We start from the raw sequence: 18,061 nt of genomic DNA, 5'->3' as shown, positions 1-18,061 counted from the left end.
AGTCTAAGAGCATGTGCAACAGGAGTCATTGGCCTAGGGATCTTATAAAAAAATAATTTAAAATTTAGTGGGTCCCACTGTTTTGTTAAGAGCGGTCTCTTCCGCGTCTTCTATAGGAGCCAATTTTGGAAGGATTTTTGCACTGTTTACGGGTCCCACCAAGACGTAACGGTCCGCGATTGATGCGCCTTTTAATATATATTTTTTTAGCAAACAAAAAAAAATAATAATAAGAACCCTATATCTAGATCCACGGTTGAACATACTCTAAGAGCATGATTATTGGAGGATTTTTAGAGTGGAGTTCTTAGCGGAATATAAGAACCCATCTCTTAACTTTTAACTAAAAAAGTTAAGAACCGGTTCTTAGCTTTTTTAGTTAAAAGTTAAGAGAAAAGTTCTTATATTCCGGTAAGAACTCCAGCCTAATAACTCCAATAATCACTCTCTAAGCATCCTAGAATTTGGACAATTTGTTTAGATTCTCCGATCAGAGTCTAAAGATGAGTTGGCAAATTGACACATGAAGAATCGACAGCGACCACTCTCTCTGACAAGTGGAATTTAAATAGTAGGATTCGGTTCGGCCATGTTTATAAACGACACTTTATAGTGTCATCAACCAGTAAAATAATTCTTTTATTTGGGGTCAAAACCAGTAAAATAATTCTAAACTACCAAAACTTTATGAAACTTTACATCTGCTCTGCGTCTCAGATCAAATAATATCACTTAAAATAAAACAGAATTCATAAAACTTAATTATAAAAATGAGAAAAAGAGGGGGTTATAAATGTCTTGATTACAACAGATAAACTAACTGATTACGACTGAGAATGCAACACACGGAATTCAAACGGATTGTGGAAAACTGGAAAGTCTGAAAACGCGTTTCCTAATTACGGAAAGTTTTGTTCAATTTTTTTACTTAATTAGAAATAATGCACCAATCAATCTGTCTGTTTTAAGAAAATCTAAATCTAATTTGCAATTAATTTCTTATTTTCTTCCATGTCTAATTTATTCAATAAAGATTTTCTTACCATAAATATATTTTAATACATTATCATTAGAGAGAAATATATAAACCAACAGAGTCACAAATGCATCACACCTCTCGTAAAGAGACAACAAGACTGTTCCTTTGTCCCTTGATTCTTTCTTGTCAGATCGAAGAGAAACAATCTGAGAAAATGGGTGGTCATGGAGAAGGAGTGTCTCTTGAATTCACTCCGACGTGGGTCGTCGCCGGAGTTTGCACCATCATCGTCGCGATTTCTCTCGCCGTGGAGCGTTTGCTTCACCATTTCGGCACTGTTCTCAAGAAGAAGAAGCAGAAACCTCTCTTCGAAGCTCTTCAAAAGGTTAAAGAAGGTAAATAAAAATTCAATCTTCCTAAGTGGGTTCCACGAATCTTGTGATCTTGATTCGTCCGAGGAACAGAGTTTTGATGTTGTTAGTGGGGACAAGAGTGATATCTTTTGTGGATGTGTGATAAATCATTTTTGGGGATTTTTTAATTTTTTTGGTGCAGAGTTGATGCTGTTAGGGTTCATATCATTGTTTCTGACCGTAACGCAAGGACTAATCTCCAAGATCTGTGTGAGAGAGGAAGTGCTAATGCATATGCTTCCATGTTCAAAACAAGAAGCTGAGTTAAGTAAACACAAAAACGTGACGACTACAACAACAGAGCATTTTCAGTCTTTGATCCCTATTGTTGGGACCACTAGGCGTCTACTAGCTGAACATGCTGCGGCTGAAGCTGGTTACTGTAGCCTTAAGGTATACTTTTTTTAATTATAAAAAATACATCTCTTTATAAATGTGTGTTTTCTTTTGCTAATTCTTTGTTTTTTTTTGTAGGATAAAACACCGTTGCTTTCTCTTGAGGCGTTGCACCATCTACACATCTTCATCTTTGTACTCGCCATTTCCCATGTGACATTTTGTGCTCTTACCGTGGTTTTTGGAAGCACCAGGGTGAGCTTAAAAAACTGTATAGTTTTGTCAGTTAATGCGACCATCTCAGGTGTGGTCTTCTTATTCATGTTTTGTATGTGTAATGCAGATCTACCAATGGAAGAAGTGGGAGGATGCGCTTGCAGACGAGAGTTTTGACCCTGAAGCAGGTACTTAAAGCGCTCTGTCTAACTTTTATTCGTTTTAGTGAAATCTTTGTAAGTAATTGTTTTCATTGTTCCTTTTTGCAGCACTTGTGAAAAAAAGTGTCACTCATGTACACCAACATGCTTTTATTAAAGAGCATTTTCTCGGCATTGGTAAAGATTCAGTCTTCCTTGGATGGACGGTATGTTTATTCTCTAAGTAATGTGCTTCTTCTCCACCTTGTAACTACACTAGTGTTGAGGTTATGTCTTCTTTGCATTACAGCAATCATTCTTCAAGCAATTCTATGGATCTGTGACAAAAGCTGATTACGTGACTCTGCGCCTTGGTTTCATTATGGTAAAATCTTCTTGATCATTTTGTCAACAAAAAGCTTTTGATTTGGAATCATTTAGACTAAACATCTGTTTTGTTGGTACAGACGCATTGTAAAGGAAACCCAAAGCTTAACTTCCACAAGTACATGATGAGAGCTCTTGAGGATGATTTCAAACATGTTGTTGGTATCAGCTGGTATCTTTGGATCTTCGTCGTCATCTTCTTGCTTCTTAATGTTAATGGTAATGCTTCCACAAAAACATAACGCTTTTTCGATCTTTTAATTAATAGAATATTTATGCGTTTTTAATATATATATATATATATATCTTGCAGGATGGCACACATATTTCTGGATAGCATTCATTCCCTTCATTGTGAGTCAAATTTGTTATTGATTCATAAATCTTCTTTTCAACTAAACTTCGTCCCTTTCTTGTTGTGTTACTTTGAAGCTACTTCTTGCTGTGGGAACAAAGTTGGAGCATGTGATATCACAGTTAGCTCATGAGGTTGCAGAGAAACATGTAGCAATTGAAGGAGAGTTAGTGGTGAAACCATCAGATGAGCATTTCTGGTTCAGCAAACCTGAGTTTGTTCTCTTCTTGATTCATTTCATCCTCTTCCAGAATGCTTTCGAGATTGCCTTCTTCTTTTGGATTTGGGTACAAGTCAAAAAGACTCTTGATTCTTTTTTCTAATGATGGAAACTACATTTCCAAGACTTCGACACCCACCTGAGCATGTATATTTTTGCAGGTTACGTACGGCTTTGATTCATGCATTATGGGACAAGTGAGATACATTGTTCCAAGATTGGTGATTGGGTACTGATTTGTTTTTGCCTTTCGGTCATTTATTTATTTTAATAAATACATTTTCATTTACACATATATATCTAATCTTCTTCTGTGTAGAGTCTTCATTCAAGTGCTTTGCAGTTACAGTACACTGCCTCTTTACGCCATTGTCTCTCAGGTAAAGAAAATGCTACAGGATTTATCTGTTTGGTACTTTTTCGACTTCTTGTCTGAAAAAAACTTATCCTTGTTTTATGTTATAACAACAGATGGGAAGTAACTACAAGAAAGCGATATTTGAGGAGAATGTGCAGGTTGGTCTTGTTGGTTGGGCACAGAAAGTGAAGAACAAGAGAGCCAGTAATGGGAACGAAGGTAGCTCTAATGCTGGTACAACCCCTAGTCCTCCTGGTGCTGGTGCAGGTTTTGCAGGAATTCAGCTCAGCAGATTAACAAGAAACAACGCAGGGGAGACGACACAAAATGAGATTACACCTGCTCATGTCAACAACCATTGAGTAGAGTCTAGAGATAACTTATCGTCAGATTTTAGCTTACATATCCGGTTTTGTTGCTATACATAAGCTCTAGTGACTTGATTTTTTTTTTTTTTGAAATATAGAAACCAAAACTTTAAGGTCTGCGATCTTGTCTCTTAAATAGACCAGTGATTTAAATGCATAAAGAACCAGATGGTGTTTACCACTGCTTCATAATAATAATAATATTAAAGCCATCTCCAAATGAAAAACCAAGAGTTATACATTATTGAAAATTTACGAGTTCGGAATGAAAAATAAACAAAGATTGTATAAGAAGCCAAAAACAAACAAGTGATAAAAGGCTGAACAGAATGTATTGTATATGATTTAACGCTGTGACACAGATTCAGCAGAGAAGAGGTACTTGACACGGGAGAGAACAGAGTCATGAGCAGGATCATAGGGATGGTCCTTGGAAGGGATCTCTAGGATTGCAGGAACTGGCTTGTTATAGCTATCCACCAAGAATCTGATCATATTAGCAACCTACACGTATGGAATTTTCTCGTCATGTTTTTTTGACACTAAAAGGAAATGGACTTTGGATAAGTTTTTCGAGCACACATAAAATATATCTAAGTTTATTACAGATTCATGAATGATAATGTCTCAAAGGGCATATGCAAATTGGTCTCCTCTTATGTTTCTTCACACATTTGGATGCAATAATATTAATTGCTGGGAACAAGACCGCAAAAAAAGCTACCCTACAATAACAGTAAATATAAAAGGGTTCAAGCAAGAAAGGTAATCATTGGTGGAAGTAAACACAAGGGGCTCAATCAATAAAGTGGAATAGTACAAGCCATGACCTCTATGATAACGACACAAGTGACACCTCAAAGAAACAATACAAGAGTAAAAGTATAGTGGAGTTGGAAGAAAGGGCTTTACATATTGGCTGATGAGGATGATAGCAATATCATCTCTAGATGAGAATTCCTTGAAAGCATCCTCAATTTGTCTCACGGTTGTCTCTAAAGACAAAAAAAAACATAAATTCATTAATACCAAATTAGAAGCTATAGGAAAAGTTAGCTGCTACAAAGACCCTATGAAATTGACTTGATGGAAAAAGTCGACTAACTTTGATTTTATCCGAAAGAATACCATTTTGAGATGACTAAAAAAGAATGTATTTGCTAATGAGTTTACAAAGAAAAAAAGCGTACTGGAATCAACGATGCGGTAATTAGTCTTCCTCCTGATGTCAACATTACCAACTCCAGCCATCAAGAATCCAACTACGGTATCCAGTACACAAGAGACAAAGTAAGAGACGCTGGGACATAGCTTAAGGCAGAGCAGTTGAAAGTAAGACAAGTTTCTAGAGCATCAGGTAGTCTATGTTTCTTTGAAGTCTAGTGGATTGCAAAAGGTTACTATTTCTTTGCTATTTAAGATCCAAAGTCAAACAGTAGTTTACCCACAACGAACCCGCATCAATAAAGATCACATTCTCAGAGATTCAAATACCACATGAAAGTCAACAACAGTTTCTAATGAAATATTTTAAAGAAAAAAAAAAACAAAAAAAATGATAACCTCATCGGCGATCATTGCAATGAGGGCAGAGTTGCGAGCAGGGATCGAAGCTCTCCCAGCCATATTCACTCAAAACTACACACAAGGAAAAATCAATCCATCGAAGACAGTCAAATCAAAAATGGGTAATCAATTCCTGATCGGAGAAGCAAGCTCCAAGATTTTTTTCACTCGTGTTACCTCTGTTGATTCCTTCTTTGCTTTGATTGATGATTGATTCCAAAAAAACTTGGATGGAAACCATTAACCCAATTTAGCTGACTATATTACCCCTACTACTTTCAATGCTCTCATAATAATTATTGGAAATTTGCTAATTTGGAACCAAAACACAAAACTACTGCCTCCTTACAATTGTTTTCGAGAATATTGTCCTCTTATAACTATTAGATAATGTTAATACGAAAACCTCCTATAATTATCTAATTAGAAAACTTAAGATAAAACAATTCTAATTAATATTCTTTTTAAATATTATTTTTACGTAAGGTAAAAATAACAAAGGTAAAAAATAGAAGAAACTAAACCATTTTCTTCTTCACACCGTAACCTATGGCGACCTTGGTCGTCATCTTTTCCTCGGCCTCTTGCTCTCCGGCATGAAATCTTAAGCGCCGGCGAACCCTTCTCTGTTTCCTTTTCACTCTTCTCTGTTTCTTCTTCTCTCTCAGCTCGCTATCCTTGCGGTTTCACAAAAGCACTGACCTTGTTCTCTCCGCCGACGAAAAACGCGACGATAAACGGTGCCGGAACAAGATAATCATTCGCGTTTGTGACCAATAGCTCTACTCCTTTTGTTCTTCCTCAAACACCATTCATCCTTTCGTAATTGAAGGTTAGGGTTTTGAGATCCCCAATTTTTTTTTGATTTTGTTTATGTACATGCTTTAGAAATAGAAAATGGGTTTCATTAGAACATATATTCGATGTAAGAAACTGATTTAAGTTCTTCAATGATCTAACCTTATTGAACCTTTGTGTGATTATGTTTTGCGCATGATGTGGAGAAATGTAACCGTGTGCTTTTGTGAATAGACATGTAACCGTGTGCTTTTGTGGTTAACAGGAATGGAAATTGAGCTTCCAAAACGCATAGCTAAAGCAGGGGCTGAGCATCATGTTGATAAGATTAACAACACTTGTAGGTTGACAGTTCTGAGGCTACTGAAGAAGCAACTTGAGGATTAGTACAATGAAGTTTTGAGAGACCCTGTATTTGGTCCGATTTTGGCTATTAATGAGCATGAACTCGGATACTCAGGGAAGGTTATTCACAGCTTCATCTGAAAAATGCTAGACATTTCAAAGCGTCACGAGTTATGGTTTAGCTTTGCTAGGAAGCCTCTTCGGTTTTCTATGCAAGAGTTCTACGCTGTGACAGGTCTCAGATGTGAAGCAGACAAAGACACTGATTTTGAAGCTTGGAGAAATGATAAGGGGTTTTGGGGCACTTTGCTGAAGCAAAATGGAGAAGTAGACATGAAGACAATTAGGCTGAAGCATCTTACGGAGTGCAAGGACTAGTCGCGTGTGGACAGGGTCAGACTAGGCTACCTTTGTGTTATTTGTTTTCTGATGGCTAAGGATGAGAAGATCAATATCCCTCATGCATACATAAGATTAGTGATGGATTTTGATAAACTGAGGAAGTATCCGTGGGGTCTTCATGCTTACGATCTGCTTCTGGATTCCATAAAGAAAGCAAGGTTCAAGTTGAAAAAGAACAGTTATATATTAGATGGATTCTCCTATGCCCTACAGATTTGGCTTATGGAGGCGATTCCAGACATTGGGACTTTGCTGGGTCAAAAGTACAAGGAAGGCATAACCAGTGTGAGATGTCAGAACTGGTATGGAAATGGAAAGGTTTCTTATCATGATATCACTGCTCTAGAGACTGCACTTGGAAAGGTGAACCTAAACATCAAATTTATTTACTTGTTCATAACTTATAAATACTGATGTTCTTTGTTTTTGTATTTACAGAAAGCGGTTGTGTTTCCATTCATATGTGATACCGGAAACAATGATGTCGTTGCTAGTGTGACATTCAAAAGGGATGATGAGAAGAAAGATGAACGAGTTGACAAAATTATTTCCTTGATCAATGCAAAATTTGATTGGAGCAAATTCGTTTGGCAAGTTGAGGAAGATATGCGGAGTCAAGATCAGCTACATGAGAAGGTTGATGTTGCTGTGGAAGCTAGTCAAGATCAGATAGATGGGACAGATGAGGTTGCCGTGGAAGGTGAACTAGAAGTATCTGAAAAAGAAGAACATGTTGAGCCTGTAGCTAAAAGAAGGGTCACGAGGAAGGCAAAGGATCCCGGTTGTGAGTCTAGGAAGAGACAACTACTTTGCCAACGTGCGGCAGAACAGAACACTGGTCTCGATGATCAAACGAAGATTTTTGTTACGGGATTGTTCAACACCTCCTTCAACTCAATGAAGGAAGAGGTTAAGAAGCATATGGATCATCGCTATGACAAGCTTGACAGTGAGATTGCACAGCTCAAGCAAACAGTGGCAGCAGCTATAGTTTCAAGAAAAGATGTCCATGCATCCGAGAGGCCCCAACCTTTGCCAATGCCTAGCCCTCGTCCTAAAAGAAAGGTAACCAAGAAATGAAGTTCCGTTTGTAATGTTGCGTAACATGTAATAATATTTTAGCTAAGTGAATACATTTCTCAAACACAAGTCTGTAATATTTTGTGCCGCTTTGATTGTATGATATTCACGGTCGTGTATTAATTTTGTTTTGGGTTGTTTTATTAACAGGATGAAAAATTAGACGATGTAGAAATGTTTGATTTTCATGGGAATTTGCATAATGTATCTGTCTCCCAATCGTCTAACATTGATCTAGAGATGGGTACACAAGATTATTTATGGAAGACAATGGGAAATCTTACACAAGATTCATATGTGAAAGGATTCGATCCATCCCAAAAAGCAAAGGTTGATGACCCAATGGAATGGTTAACCCTACTGACTTCATTGAAGCCCAAGGAAACCCCACTGACTTCATTCAAGCCCAAGGAAACCTCACTGCCATTTTTACGGGATAGAGATTTGCCCGACGATCGTGTAAAAGATAAGGATTACTCTTTGGTTTTCGTCCCCGAAGAATCTTGGGCCAAACTCGTTTAGTGGTCCTTAACTTCCATGTGAGTTTTTCCCTTTTCCCTTATTTTTAAAAGTTTTTAATAGCAAAGCAACTAATATCTTCGGGATATTAATCACATGGAACTTCAGATTGGACCTTCAATGTTTACAAAAGAGATGCCAGCACGTATAGTTGGACCTACAGAGTGGTTTGAGAACTATGTAAGAAAATATAACTCTGTACTTTATATTTTATTCATTTAGGTCGTGTGTAGAAGGTAATAAGATTTTTTTCAGGAAATTGATGCCATGTTATTCTTATTCCGGGACAGGACAACATTGGGAAGATGGAAGGCAAACAAGGTCGCTTTCATGAGCTGCGTTTTCAGTAACCAAATGAAGTGTTCATACGCCACTTTTCAAAAGGACAAGACTAAGTTTAAAGTACAAGGGTTGCTACATGACTACGGGACAGGTCAACTTCCTCCTCATGGAAGAACGAGACTTGTGTGGGATGTGGACGTCAGCCGTACGTATGTTCCTGTTTTTGTCCACGGTAACCACTGGATCTCTATGTGCGTTAATTTCGTTACTCGAACGATTGAAGTCTTTGATTGTGCCGGACTGAAACACCAAAAAGATGTGGAGCCTTTTGCGAATCTTATCCCTCGGATTGTAAAAGCTGTCCAGTCAGCTGAGAACAAGAAGCATCTCAACGTCGTTAAATATAAAGTCGTGTACGTGACAGTGCCAGTCATAAACAAGAGTAGTAGTGACTGTGGAGTTTATGCACTGAAATTCATCGAATGTCACGCTCTAGGCTTGGATTTCACACTGGTGAACGACGACAACATTCGTTAAGCCAGACAGAAGATTGCATATGATCTTTGGGAAGCTGCAAACGATTCCGAGCTGATGTTGCGAATGTCAAAGTACACACCTCCGAAGACAATAACTTCTGATGTTGTGGAGCTTGTTTAGATTATGTACTCTTTTATGATTTTATTGGATATTATTGGATGTTATTGGACAGTATATATACCCTAAGTAGACCCTAAACCTATGATTGTATCTATACCTAAGTAGACCCTAAACCTAATATCATATCTGAACTATAAGTACACGACCCTTAACCTAAGATCCTATCTATACCCTAAGTAGACCCTAAGCCCTAAGATCGTATCTATACCCTAAGTAAACCCCATACCTGAAATGAAGTCAAAGTACTCAAAACATGTAGAAGATCCTAAACCCGACCCAAGTCCCATGAGCCGTTTACTCTAATAATACGTCTTATATAATCACTCCTAAACCTAGCTCTGTCTCCGTTAAAGTTGTTTACCCTTTGCTCTCAGATTCTCGATATGACGTCGCAAAGAAGATCGATTGATGGAATCCCATCCAGATGTTGGTGTGGCAAAGGGATTGTGACATATGTTTCGAAGACATATGAGAACCCGTACAGACGTTTTTACAGATGCGAGATAGGGTTAAAGGTTTATGATTTAGATTTACGTTTTTGAACTCAGATTATTCCATGAATGTTAATTGTTTCTGATATAGATTTACGTTTTTTTTGTCTTGATTTAGAGGAAGAAAGAAGACCATCTGTTTAAGTGGGTCGATGAAGCTATGTTTGATGAACTTCGTAGGATTGATGCACAACAAGCTCTAATTGAAGAAGAGATTGATGATTTGAAAAAGTGTTTGAAGAAGACAGGAGAAAGGGTTGATGTAGGTTGTGTAGCCATAATTCAATGGCTTTTCGAAAGGGTTTGTAACTCAGATTAAAGTTAGTAATAAAATTCTTATCATTTTGCAGAAAAAGCTATATTAAGTCATCGATAGAACAAAGAAACTCTAAAATCCAAAGTGAAACTCAAATCTCATTCGATATTTTGAGTCAATGATCAAACAAAGAGAAACTCAAATCCAAAGTAAAACAAACATCCAAAGATAAATAAATTCGAGAGGTCTATATTGCTCTATCACAAGTCGACCTATTGTGCCCTTCAATCCCACACCTACTGCATTTGCGTTTTGTGGAACCTTTACTTCTTTGTGAAAGAATCTTGTCTTCAACTGTCTCGTATCTTCGTTTCTTTCTCCTTCCTGCTGCTCTTCTACTCTCTGGAGGAAGAACTTTTGCCTTCTCCACATGTTCTGGGACAATCCATGCATCTTCAGGAACACTTATCAGATTCATGCTTTCCTCGTAAACTGAGATCCAAGAAGAGGTTGTGTACTTCTCGTCAGTCAGATTGTGAACTTGTCTGCCTACACTAAAACTGGCTTTTATGGCATGCCTGCATGGGATCTTTAACAAGTCGAATTTTCCACAAGAACATGTGCGTCTCACCAAATCAACCATACATTCAATTTTGTCTCCACGAAGCAGAAACCGGTAATCGTTAATCGGGTAAACTGTAAAGGTCTTTCCCTTCTGAATCCTTCTATCAATCTTCTTTTCCACAGATGTGGTCAATGGATTTGAATTGTTAGAACTTAGAGTTCTCCGTTCAAAAAACTATCGAGTCATCATTTCCCTTATGCTGTCTAGTAGAGGAATGATCGGAAACTCCCTTGGCGAACGCAATGCAGAATTCATCGATTTAGCAGGATTATTGGTCCTAATATCAAACCTCAAACCAGGAAATTGACATTGAGCCCACTTTCTCACATCAGCCTCTATTAGATATTTCCCAATCGCCAGACTAATCGAGTAAATATATGTAAAGATCTTCTGAAAATCAGCAACTCGATAAGCTTTAGAAGCCTTTGCAACCAAACCAACCAAACCTTTCCCATGGTAATAAGTTACAACATTATTCAGCAAGTGGTGAATGCAAATTCCATGATGAGATTGAGGGTACACGTTTGCAATAGCTTTACCAAGTGAGGTATTCCTATCAGAGACAAAAGCTAAACTCTGCTCATCAGCAATAACCACTTTAAGTTGTCTCATAAACTAGTTCCACGAGAAGTCATTCTCTGAGTCAACAACTCCAAATGCAAGTGGATATACATTTGAGTTTCCATCCAAAGCAGTAGCAACTAGTAAAACACCTTTGAATTTGCTCTTCAAAAACGTCCCATCGAGAACAATAACTTTTCGAATGGCTCTGTAAAAACCTCGGACACACTGCCCAAATGAGATGAAAAGGAATCGGAATCTCCCATCCTTGTCAGTTTCGTAAGATGTATGTGACCCAGGATTAGCTTCCTTCATCATGTACAAGTATTTGGGAATCTTCGCATAACTTGTTTCTGGAATGCCTCTCATTGTGTTGATAGCATACTCACGCGCATCCCACGCTAAAGACTTGGACACCTCGATCCCATGCTCACCACGCATAAGCTCAATGATATCATTACATTTTGGCCCCGCCTTCACACCATCGTACTTATGCATAATCAGATTACCAATTGTTTTTTCTGAAGCTGTCCTTGCAGATTTGTTCCTTGCTGATGGAGCACATGAATGTTCAGCAACATGCTTTCTGATAATGAAATATGAAGAATCTTTTAACCCTTCTGCACGAACTCGCCAGCTGCAATCTTCATCTGCACACCGAATATACCAAATTTTGGTATCCGATCTGACGACTTTATAGTCGAAATTATGTTTCATTGCACAGATTTCGAATGTCGCCTTTAGTAACATTTTACTGCTAAAATGTTGACCCTTCTTCACAATATCCAACAAAGCAAATCGTACATTATGTCCCTTGCTTCCCTTTATGTCACACATCTTTTCATCATCACTTTCATCCCACTCAATGTCTTGTTCGTCGAAATTGGTTTCACCAGAATTCACATCTGAATTTTCATTCGTATGTCCCTCCATTATGGCCGCACCAGATGCTTGGTTATTCAAGTTTACACGTGCCTCCCTATTGAGATTCTCATCCTTTGACTGAAGACACATACACAAGCGCGTGGAAGGTTTGGTCCTCACATAGGTTAGAAAATTTTTAACTTGCCGGTCGTTGCTCATGATAACCGGAGGAGACTCAAGAGTATTAATCAACTCAGAAGGTAAGTAGCTTAACTCGAGATTGACCAGGGTTAGATCGATTCCAAAGTCATCAGAAACCATCAACTTTAGCTTCTCAATGGTTGAACTTCCATCCAAATTCAGTAACCTACCTCCTTTTGCTTTATCAGCAAGAAAACTCTATCCCTTTCTAACTGATGAGTTCCACAAACCACAAGAAGAATAGATATGCATCTTAGTAAACTAGATTGACAAAACACAAAGGAGAAGAAACATAGAAGAGATCGTTGAGAAAGAAGACTTCCAAAAATGATTTGCAGTCAATATTTGGTAAAAAAAAATAAAAAAGTAAAGAAAATACTTTCAAGATCCTTCAAATATCTACTAACCGTTTTTGGCCTTAATTTTCGGAATTTTGAAACAAATTTGGCAGAAACGGGATTCTACCAGTGGAAAGATATAGAAGACAATGTAGAGCAAACATTCTACCGACAATAGTTAAAAGCGAAATTAGCAGAATGTAGAAACTACAGATAGTAGAAGAAAGACTAAGAAGAAGACCGTCGGATCTGCTATTTTTTAGAAAGTAGTAGGAATAATAGATTGTTTTTTCTACCATGGTAGATGGATGAAAATTTGGCAAGTTACATTTTCTAACTCCAGTAGATTGTAGTTTTCTTAGCAGATTCTACCATCTATTTCACCGTAGATGGAAGATCAGATCTTCTACCAGTTTTAGGGAGTTATTGAAATTCCTCTATCAAACATAATTTTTTCACCAATATATTTTTCATAAGTACTCATGTATGTTAAGATCATGTTCTGTATTTTTATTTATTTTTTATTTTTGCTTCTCAATTAATTTATATGAATTTTTACAAAGTGTAAGGGTAGTCATAGTCAAAAACTGCCAAAAGTTAATTTTGTTCTAAGGGGACAATAGCTAAGATAAGTTGTTGCAAATTAGCAAATTTCTCAATAATTATTGCGCTTTTGTTGTGCAAATTGTAATTAATGGCCAAGGTAACTAAATGTTTGGGTAGAAATGTCAGATGGCTTAAACCGTACATGAGTAATCTCATCCCATATATAGCGGATTTAACTTTTATGGACCAGGCAGATCCTTCTGATGATGTAGAAATGCGATGCAACATCATGATACTTTCACCGCCAAGCAACTGTTTTTTCTATTTCGGATTTTTAAAGATTTCCTTTTCTATCTATGATTTCCTTTTATTAGATTTTCTATTTTTAAAGAGACTTAGACTATTAAACCGTCTCTAAAGACCTATATAAAGGTATTGTAAGTTGGCTTTGCTAATTAGTTTTTGAAAGATAATAAACTAGAGTTTTCTCTAAAGCCTTGTATTGATTCGATTATGTCATCAATACGAGAGCCTTGCATCGAATTTGATTCAATTCTTCGATTCAAGAAGTCAGGTCTCTAAAAATTTAATCTGAATCTTTAGATTTGAGCTGAGTTACCGTTGATACGCTGCGCCAGGTTGGTATCAGAGCTTTGCTACGCTCCTCGAATTTTTTCCATTCATCATGATAAGAACACGACGAGCACCTGTTCGAACCGAAGCAGAAATCACCCGCGACGCCATTGCTGAGCTTCAAGCCCAGCTGGCCACGATCACCACCACCCTCCACAACCTTGCTGTTCAACAACCACCACCACCAGCCCGCGATAATGTTGAACGTGAAAACAACGACGACGAAGAAGACGATGAAGAAGCAAACCTTTTTTCCGCATCCTCAGCAGAAGATGCTAACCCCTTTGCTCCTCTCCGCAAACAACCGTGTTGTCGCTCAAGCTAATGTTCGAGCCGCAGCAGCAGATGTTCCATGGGAGACAGGGTTTAAAACAGAGATTCCGGAATTCCATGGTAACTCCTCCGCTGAAGAACTTCTCGATTGGATAGCCACGGTTGAAGAAATCCTCGAATTCAAACGTGCACCGATGGACCGTTGTGTTCATGTTCTTACCATGAAATTTTGCAATAGAGCAGCAGCATGGTGGATACAATTGAAATCAACTCGAGCACGTCTCGGAAAGCCTAAGATAACCTTGTGGGACAAACTGAAATCAAATCTCAAGAAGACGTTCTTACCGTATAATTATGATCAGCTCATGTTCCAACGTCTCCATAACATACGTCAGGGTTCACGGTCGGTAGCTGATTACTCGACGGAGTTCTTCTTGTTACTTACTCGTGTCGACATTTAAGACACAGAACAACAATTGGCGTGGCACGATTCATGGCTGGTCTTCGTCAACAAATCCAGCGCACCATCACCTTGTTTAATCCATTGACGCTCTCAGAAGCGCATCAGCAATCTCTTACCATTGAATCACAAACTAAAGGCAATTTTTCTTGGTCTGCGTCTCGCTCGACCCGTCCTTCTCAGCAACAACCGAGCTCTAGCACCACTGATGATGTACCCCCGCTGCAAACTGACACTGCCGTGGTACCTTTTACAGACAAAACACAAACTCGGCCATCCTCACTTCTTTGTTTCGCCTGTGGCGAGATCGGTCATAGCCAGTCCAACTGTCCCAAAAGAAACCGCAGGGATCTTCTCCTTGATGCCACTGCCAATGATGTCGAGGTCATCTATGATGAATAAGTTACAGAAACTATTGAAGAAACAGAGGATCTTATTGCAGATCATGGACCATGCTTAATGGTTCGACGTGTCTGTCTGGCTCCACACCACACTGATGAAAACCCACAACGGCATAATCTGTTTCATTCAAAGTGTACTATTGCAGGCAAGGTGTGCAAATTTATTATCGACTCAGGAAGTAGTGAAAATGTGGTTACAGAAGACATTGTCAACAAGCTCAAACTAACCACGGAACTCCATCCGTGTCCTTATAAACTAGCCTGGTTAGACAAGAAAACAGACTTGATGATCACTTGTCGCGCCCTAGTATCTTTTTCGATTGGTGGAAAATTCAAGGATCAAGTTCAGTGTGATGTAGCACCAATGGACGCTTGTCACCTGCTCTTGGTTCGTCCCTGGATATTTGATCATCGCGTACAACACGATGGTTATCTCAATACTTACAGCCTGTGCTATGGCAATCGCAGTTTCACTCTCCAACCGTCTTTACCCGAGAAACAGAGCACCCCGTCAGCCTCCGTCCTCATCCTTCAGCGGAAACCTTTTGAACAAGAACTTCGAGAAGAAGGACGTTTTCTCATATTAATTAACTCGTCGACTGCGTCATCTTTACCAATGATTCCAGACACCTTTAAAATTATCTTGGATGAGTTTCAGGGCGTTTTCCCTAGAGAGTTACCACCCGGCCTTCCTCCTCTTCGGGACATACAGCACCGCATCGATCTCGTTCCCGATGCTGTTCTACCCAACCGAGCTCATTACCGTATGAGCCCTAGTGAACATGAAGAACTTAGACGACAAGTTGAGGATCTCGTCGCCAGAGGATACTTGCGTGAAAGCCTTAGCCCATGCGCCGTCCCCGCGTTGCTGATTCCAAAAAATGATGGATCTTGGAGAATGTGTGTCGATAGCCGTGCTATAAACAAGATAACAGTGAGCTATAGATTTCCCATACCTCGTCTTGATGATCTATTGGATCAAATTGGTGCTGCCACAATTTTCTCTAAGATGGATCTTCGCAGTGGATATCACCAAATACGAATCCGACCAGGAGACGAATGGAAGACAACATTTAAAACGAGAGAAGAACTTTTTGAATGGCTTGTCATGCCTTTCGGTTTGTCCAATGCACCAAGTACCTTCATGCGCGTTATTAATCAATCTCTTCGTCCTTTCTTCGGCAAGTTCGTGGTTGTCTATTTTGATGATATTCTGATATTTAGCATGTCACTAACGGAGCATCTCGCTCACTTGCACGAAGTGCTTCTTGTTCTCCGTCGTGATCAGCTATTTGCTACGCTCAAAAAGTGTGAGTTCGGCTCTTCTAGCGTCCACTTCCTTGGGTATATCGTCTCTGCAGAAGGACTAGCCGTTGATCTGGGGAAAGTAGAGGCAATCAAGTCAGGGCCTACTCCGAGTACATTGTCCGCAACTAGAAGTTTTCATGGTTTAGCGTATTTTTATCGAAGATTTGCGCCGTAGTTTAGCAGTTTAATGGCGCCTCTTACGGATTGTATTCGTCGGGATGGTGTGTTTACATGGATGTCTGAAGCGGCTACAACTTTTGAGGTCATTAAAACGAAGTTGATTTCGGCGCCTATACTAGCTCTTCCAGATTTTACTCAAGTTTTTGAGCTACATTGTGATGCTTCTAAGTTGGGTATTGGTGCTGTCTTAAGTCAGCGTAACCGGCCTATCGCCTTCTTTAGTGAAAAACTGGCGGGAGCTCGTCTGCGATATAGTACGTACGACGTGGAGTTTTATGCAGTGGTTCAAGCAATCAAACATTGGAGACATTATCTTTTCCATCGGGAATTTGTTCTCTATACCGATCACGATGATTTAAAACGCTGGTCTCTACCTTCCTCTCCCTATACCAACTCAGCCGTAGTCTGATATCAGTATGGATTTCGTGATGGGTCTTCCTCGTACACAAAAGCGTTTCGATTCAATCTTTGTCATTGTGGATCGTTTCTCAAAAATGGTACACTTTGTTCCTTGCAAAAAGACAACAGATGTGGTTCAAGTCGCAACACTTTTTTTCCGTGAGGTTTATAGACTTCACGGGTTGCCAACTTCTATTGTTTCAGACCGAGATTCTCGGTTCTTAGGACACTTTTGGCGATCTTTATGGAAGCTGCTTGGTACCAGTCTTGACATGAGTTCTGCTTATTATCCTCAAACGGAAGGTCAAACGGAAGTGACCAATAGATCATTGGGAAATTTGCTTCGTTGTCTTTTGGGAGATTCAATTAAAACTTGGGATTCAAAACTTCCCCAAGCTGAGTTTGCTCATAATCATGCCCTCAATCGAAGCTCGGGGTTCAGTCCAATTCAGGTCGTTTATGGTCTTCTTCCTCGTGGCCCTTTGGATTTAACTACTCTTCCAGACCGTACATGACTTCATGGCGTAGCAGATGATTTCGTCGACAACATTCATAACGTTTATGCGCAGGTGGTCACCAATCTCGAGTCCTCCTCTTCCAAGTACAAAGCTGCGTCTGATTCTCGTCGCCGTCGTGTTCTCTTCGAAGTAGGCGATCAAGTATGGGGATTTCCCACTAAATATCGGATGCCGGCTCATGCTTACAACAAGCTCAAGGCGAAAAAGATTGGTCCTCTCACAGACTTGGAGCGAATTAATGACAATGCATATCGTCTGCAACTTCCAGCCCACATCACTACCTCGGATGTCTTCAATGTTCGTTATCTCTCTCGTTTTGTTCCACCGGACCCCGCTCCAGATTCGCGGTCGAATCCTTCAAACCCGGGGGGACCTGATGCAGCATCATGATACCTTCACCGCCGAGCAACTGTTTTTTTCTATTTCAGATCTTTAAAGATTTTTTTTCTATCTATGATTTCCTTTTATTAGATTTTCTATTTTTAAAGAGACTTAGGTTATTAAACCGTCTCTAAAGACCTATATAAACGCATTGTAAGTTGGCTTTGCTAATTAGTTTTTGAAAGATAATAAACTAGAGTTTTCT

At 39.0% G+C, this 18,061-nt stretch overlaps 4 protein-coding genes across 5 annotated transcripts; 2 read left to right on the top strand and 2 right to left on the bottom strand.

Moving 5' to 3' along the window:
• Window positions 1-1,089: 1,089 nt before the first annotated feature.
• Window positions 1,090-3,999, top strand: LOC106426577 (MLO-like protein 1). The gene is made up of 12 exons (XM_013867291.3): window positions 1,090-1,374; window positions 1,535-1,785; window positions 1,867-1,983; window positions 2,072-2,132; window positions 2,214-2,311; window positions 2,395-2,469; window positions 2,552-2,690; window positions 2,785-2,825; window positions 2,904-3,113; window positions 3,208-3,275; window positions 3,366-3,426; window positions 3,518-3,999. The coding sequence occupies exons 1-12, from the start codon at window positions 1,104-1,106 to the stop codon at window positions 3,764-3,766; spliced, it is 1,641 nt and encodes a 546-aa protein (XP_013722745.1). The 5' UTR covers window positions 1,090-1,103; the 3' UTR covers window positions 3,767-3,999.
• LOC106426578 (V-type proton ATPase subunit F-like) lies at window positions 3,942-5,685 on the bottom strand. 2 transcript variants are annotated; one of them, XM_013867292.3, is made up of 5 exons: window positions 5,516-5,685; window positions 5,336-5,410; window positions 4,963-5,044; window positions 4,685-4,767; window positions 3,942-4,276 (listed from the first exon to the last, which is right to left on the bottom strand). In XM_013867292.3, the coding sequence occupies exons 2-5, from the start codon at window positions 5,396-5,398 to the stop codon at window positions 4,118-4,120; spliced, it is 387 nt and encodes a 128-aa protein (XP_013722746.1). In that variant the 5' UTR covers window positions 5,399-5,410; window positions 5,516-5,685; the 3' UTR covers window positions 3,942-4,117. The 2 variants fall into 2 exon arrangements, with proteins under 2 accessions (XP_013722746.1, XP_013722747.1); XM_013867293.3 differs by lacking the exon at window positions 3,942-4,276 and adding an exon at window positions 4,284-4,497.
• Window positions 5,686-6,961: 1,276 nt separating this feature from the next.
• LOC106426537 lies at window positions 6,962-8,485 on the top strand. The gene is made up of 3 exons (XM_013867252.1): window positions 6,962-7,246; window positions 7,322-7,948; window positions 8,114-8,485. Exons 1-3 carry the CDS (start codon window positions 6,962-6,964, stop codon window positions 8,483-8,485), a joined length of 1,284 nt encoding a protein of 427 aa, XP_013722706.1.
• Window positions 8,486-11,408: 2,923 nt separating this feature from the next.
• LOC106426536 lies at window positions 11,409-12,539 on the bottom strand. Its single transcript, XM_013867251.1, has one exon. The coding sequence runs from the start codon at window positions 12,537-12,539 to the stop codon at window positions 11,409-11,411; it is 1,131 nt and encodes a 376-aa protein (XP_013722705.1).
• Window positions 12,540-18,061: the final 5,522 nt, after the last annotated feature.

Source organism: Brassica napus, chromosome C2 (genome assembly GCF_020379485.1).
Source record: "Brassica napus cultivar Da-Ae chromosome C2, Da-Ae, whole genome shotgun sequence".
Classification (NCBI taxonomy): Eukaryota; Viridiplantae; Streptophyta; class Magnoliopsida; order Brassicales; family Brassicaceae; genus Brassica; species Brassica napus.
Note: the sequence above shows the minus strand (reverse complement) of the source record. Positions and strands in the feature narration are given on the sequence as shown.

Excerpts from the sequence above, each read along its gene's own strand:
- LOC106426577 (XM_013867291.3), top strand. The coding sequence starts at position 1,104 with ATGCATCACACCTCTCGTAAAGAGACAACAAGACTGTTCCTTTGTCCC. Across the intron at positions 3,114-3,207 it reads CCTTCTTCTTTTGGATTTGG|GTTACGTACGGCTTTGATTC; the intron begins GTACAAGTCAAA and ends ATATTTTTGCAG. Across the intron at positions 3,427-3,517 it reads TTTACGCCATTGTCTCTCAG|ATGGGAAGTAACTACAAGAA; the intron begins GTAAAGAAAATG and ends TTATAACAACAG.
- LOC106426578 (XM_013867292.3), bottom strand. The coding sequence starts at position 5,398 with ATGGCTGGGAGAGCTTCGATCCCTGCTCGCAACTCTGCCCTCATTGCA. Across the intron at positions 4,768-4,962 it reads TTACCGCATCGTTGATTCCA|AGACAACCGTGAGACAAATT; the intron begins GTACGCTTTTTT and ends TTTTGTCTTTAG. Across the intron at positions 4,277-4,684 it reads TCATCCTCATCAGCCAATAT|GTTGCTAATATGATCAGATT; the intron begins GTAAAGCCCTTT and ends CCATACGTGTAG.
- LOC106426537 (XM_013867252.1), top strand. The coding sequence starts at position 6,962 with ATGGATTTTGATAAACTGAGGAAGTATCCGTGGGGTCTTCATGCTTAC. Across the intron at positions 7,247-7,321 it reads TAGAGACTGCACTTGGAAAG|AAAGCGGTTGTGTTTCCATT; the intron begins GTGAACCTAAAC and ends TTGTATTTACAG. Across the intron at positions 7,949-8,113 it reads GCCCTCGTCCTAAAAGAAAG|GATGAAAAATTAGACGATGT; the intron begins GTAACCAAGAAA and ends TTTTATTAACAG.
- LOC106426536 (XM_013867251.1), bottom strand. The coding sequence starts at position 12,539 with ATGGTTTCTGATGACTTTGGAATCGATCTAACCCTGGTCAATCTCGAG.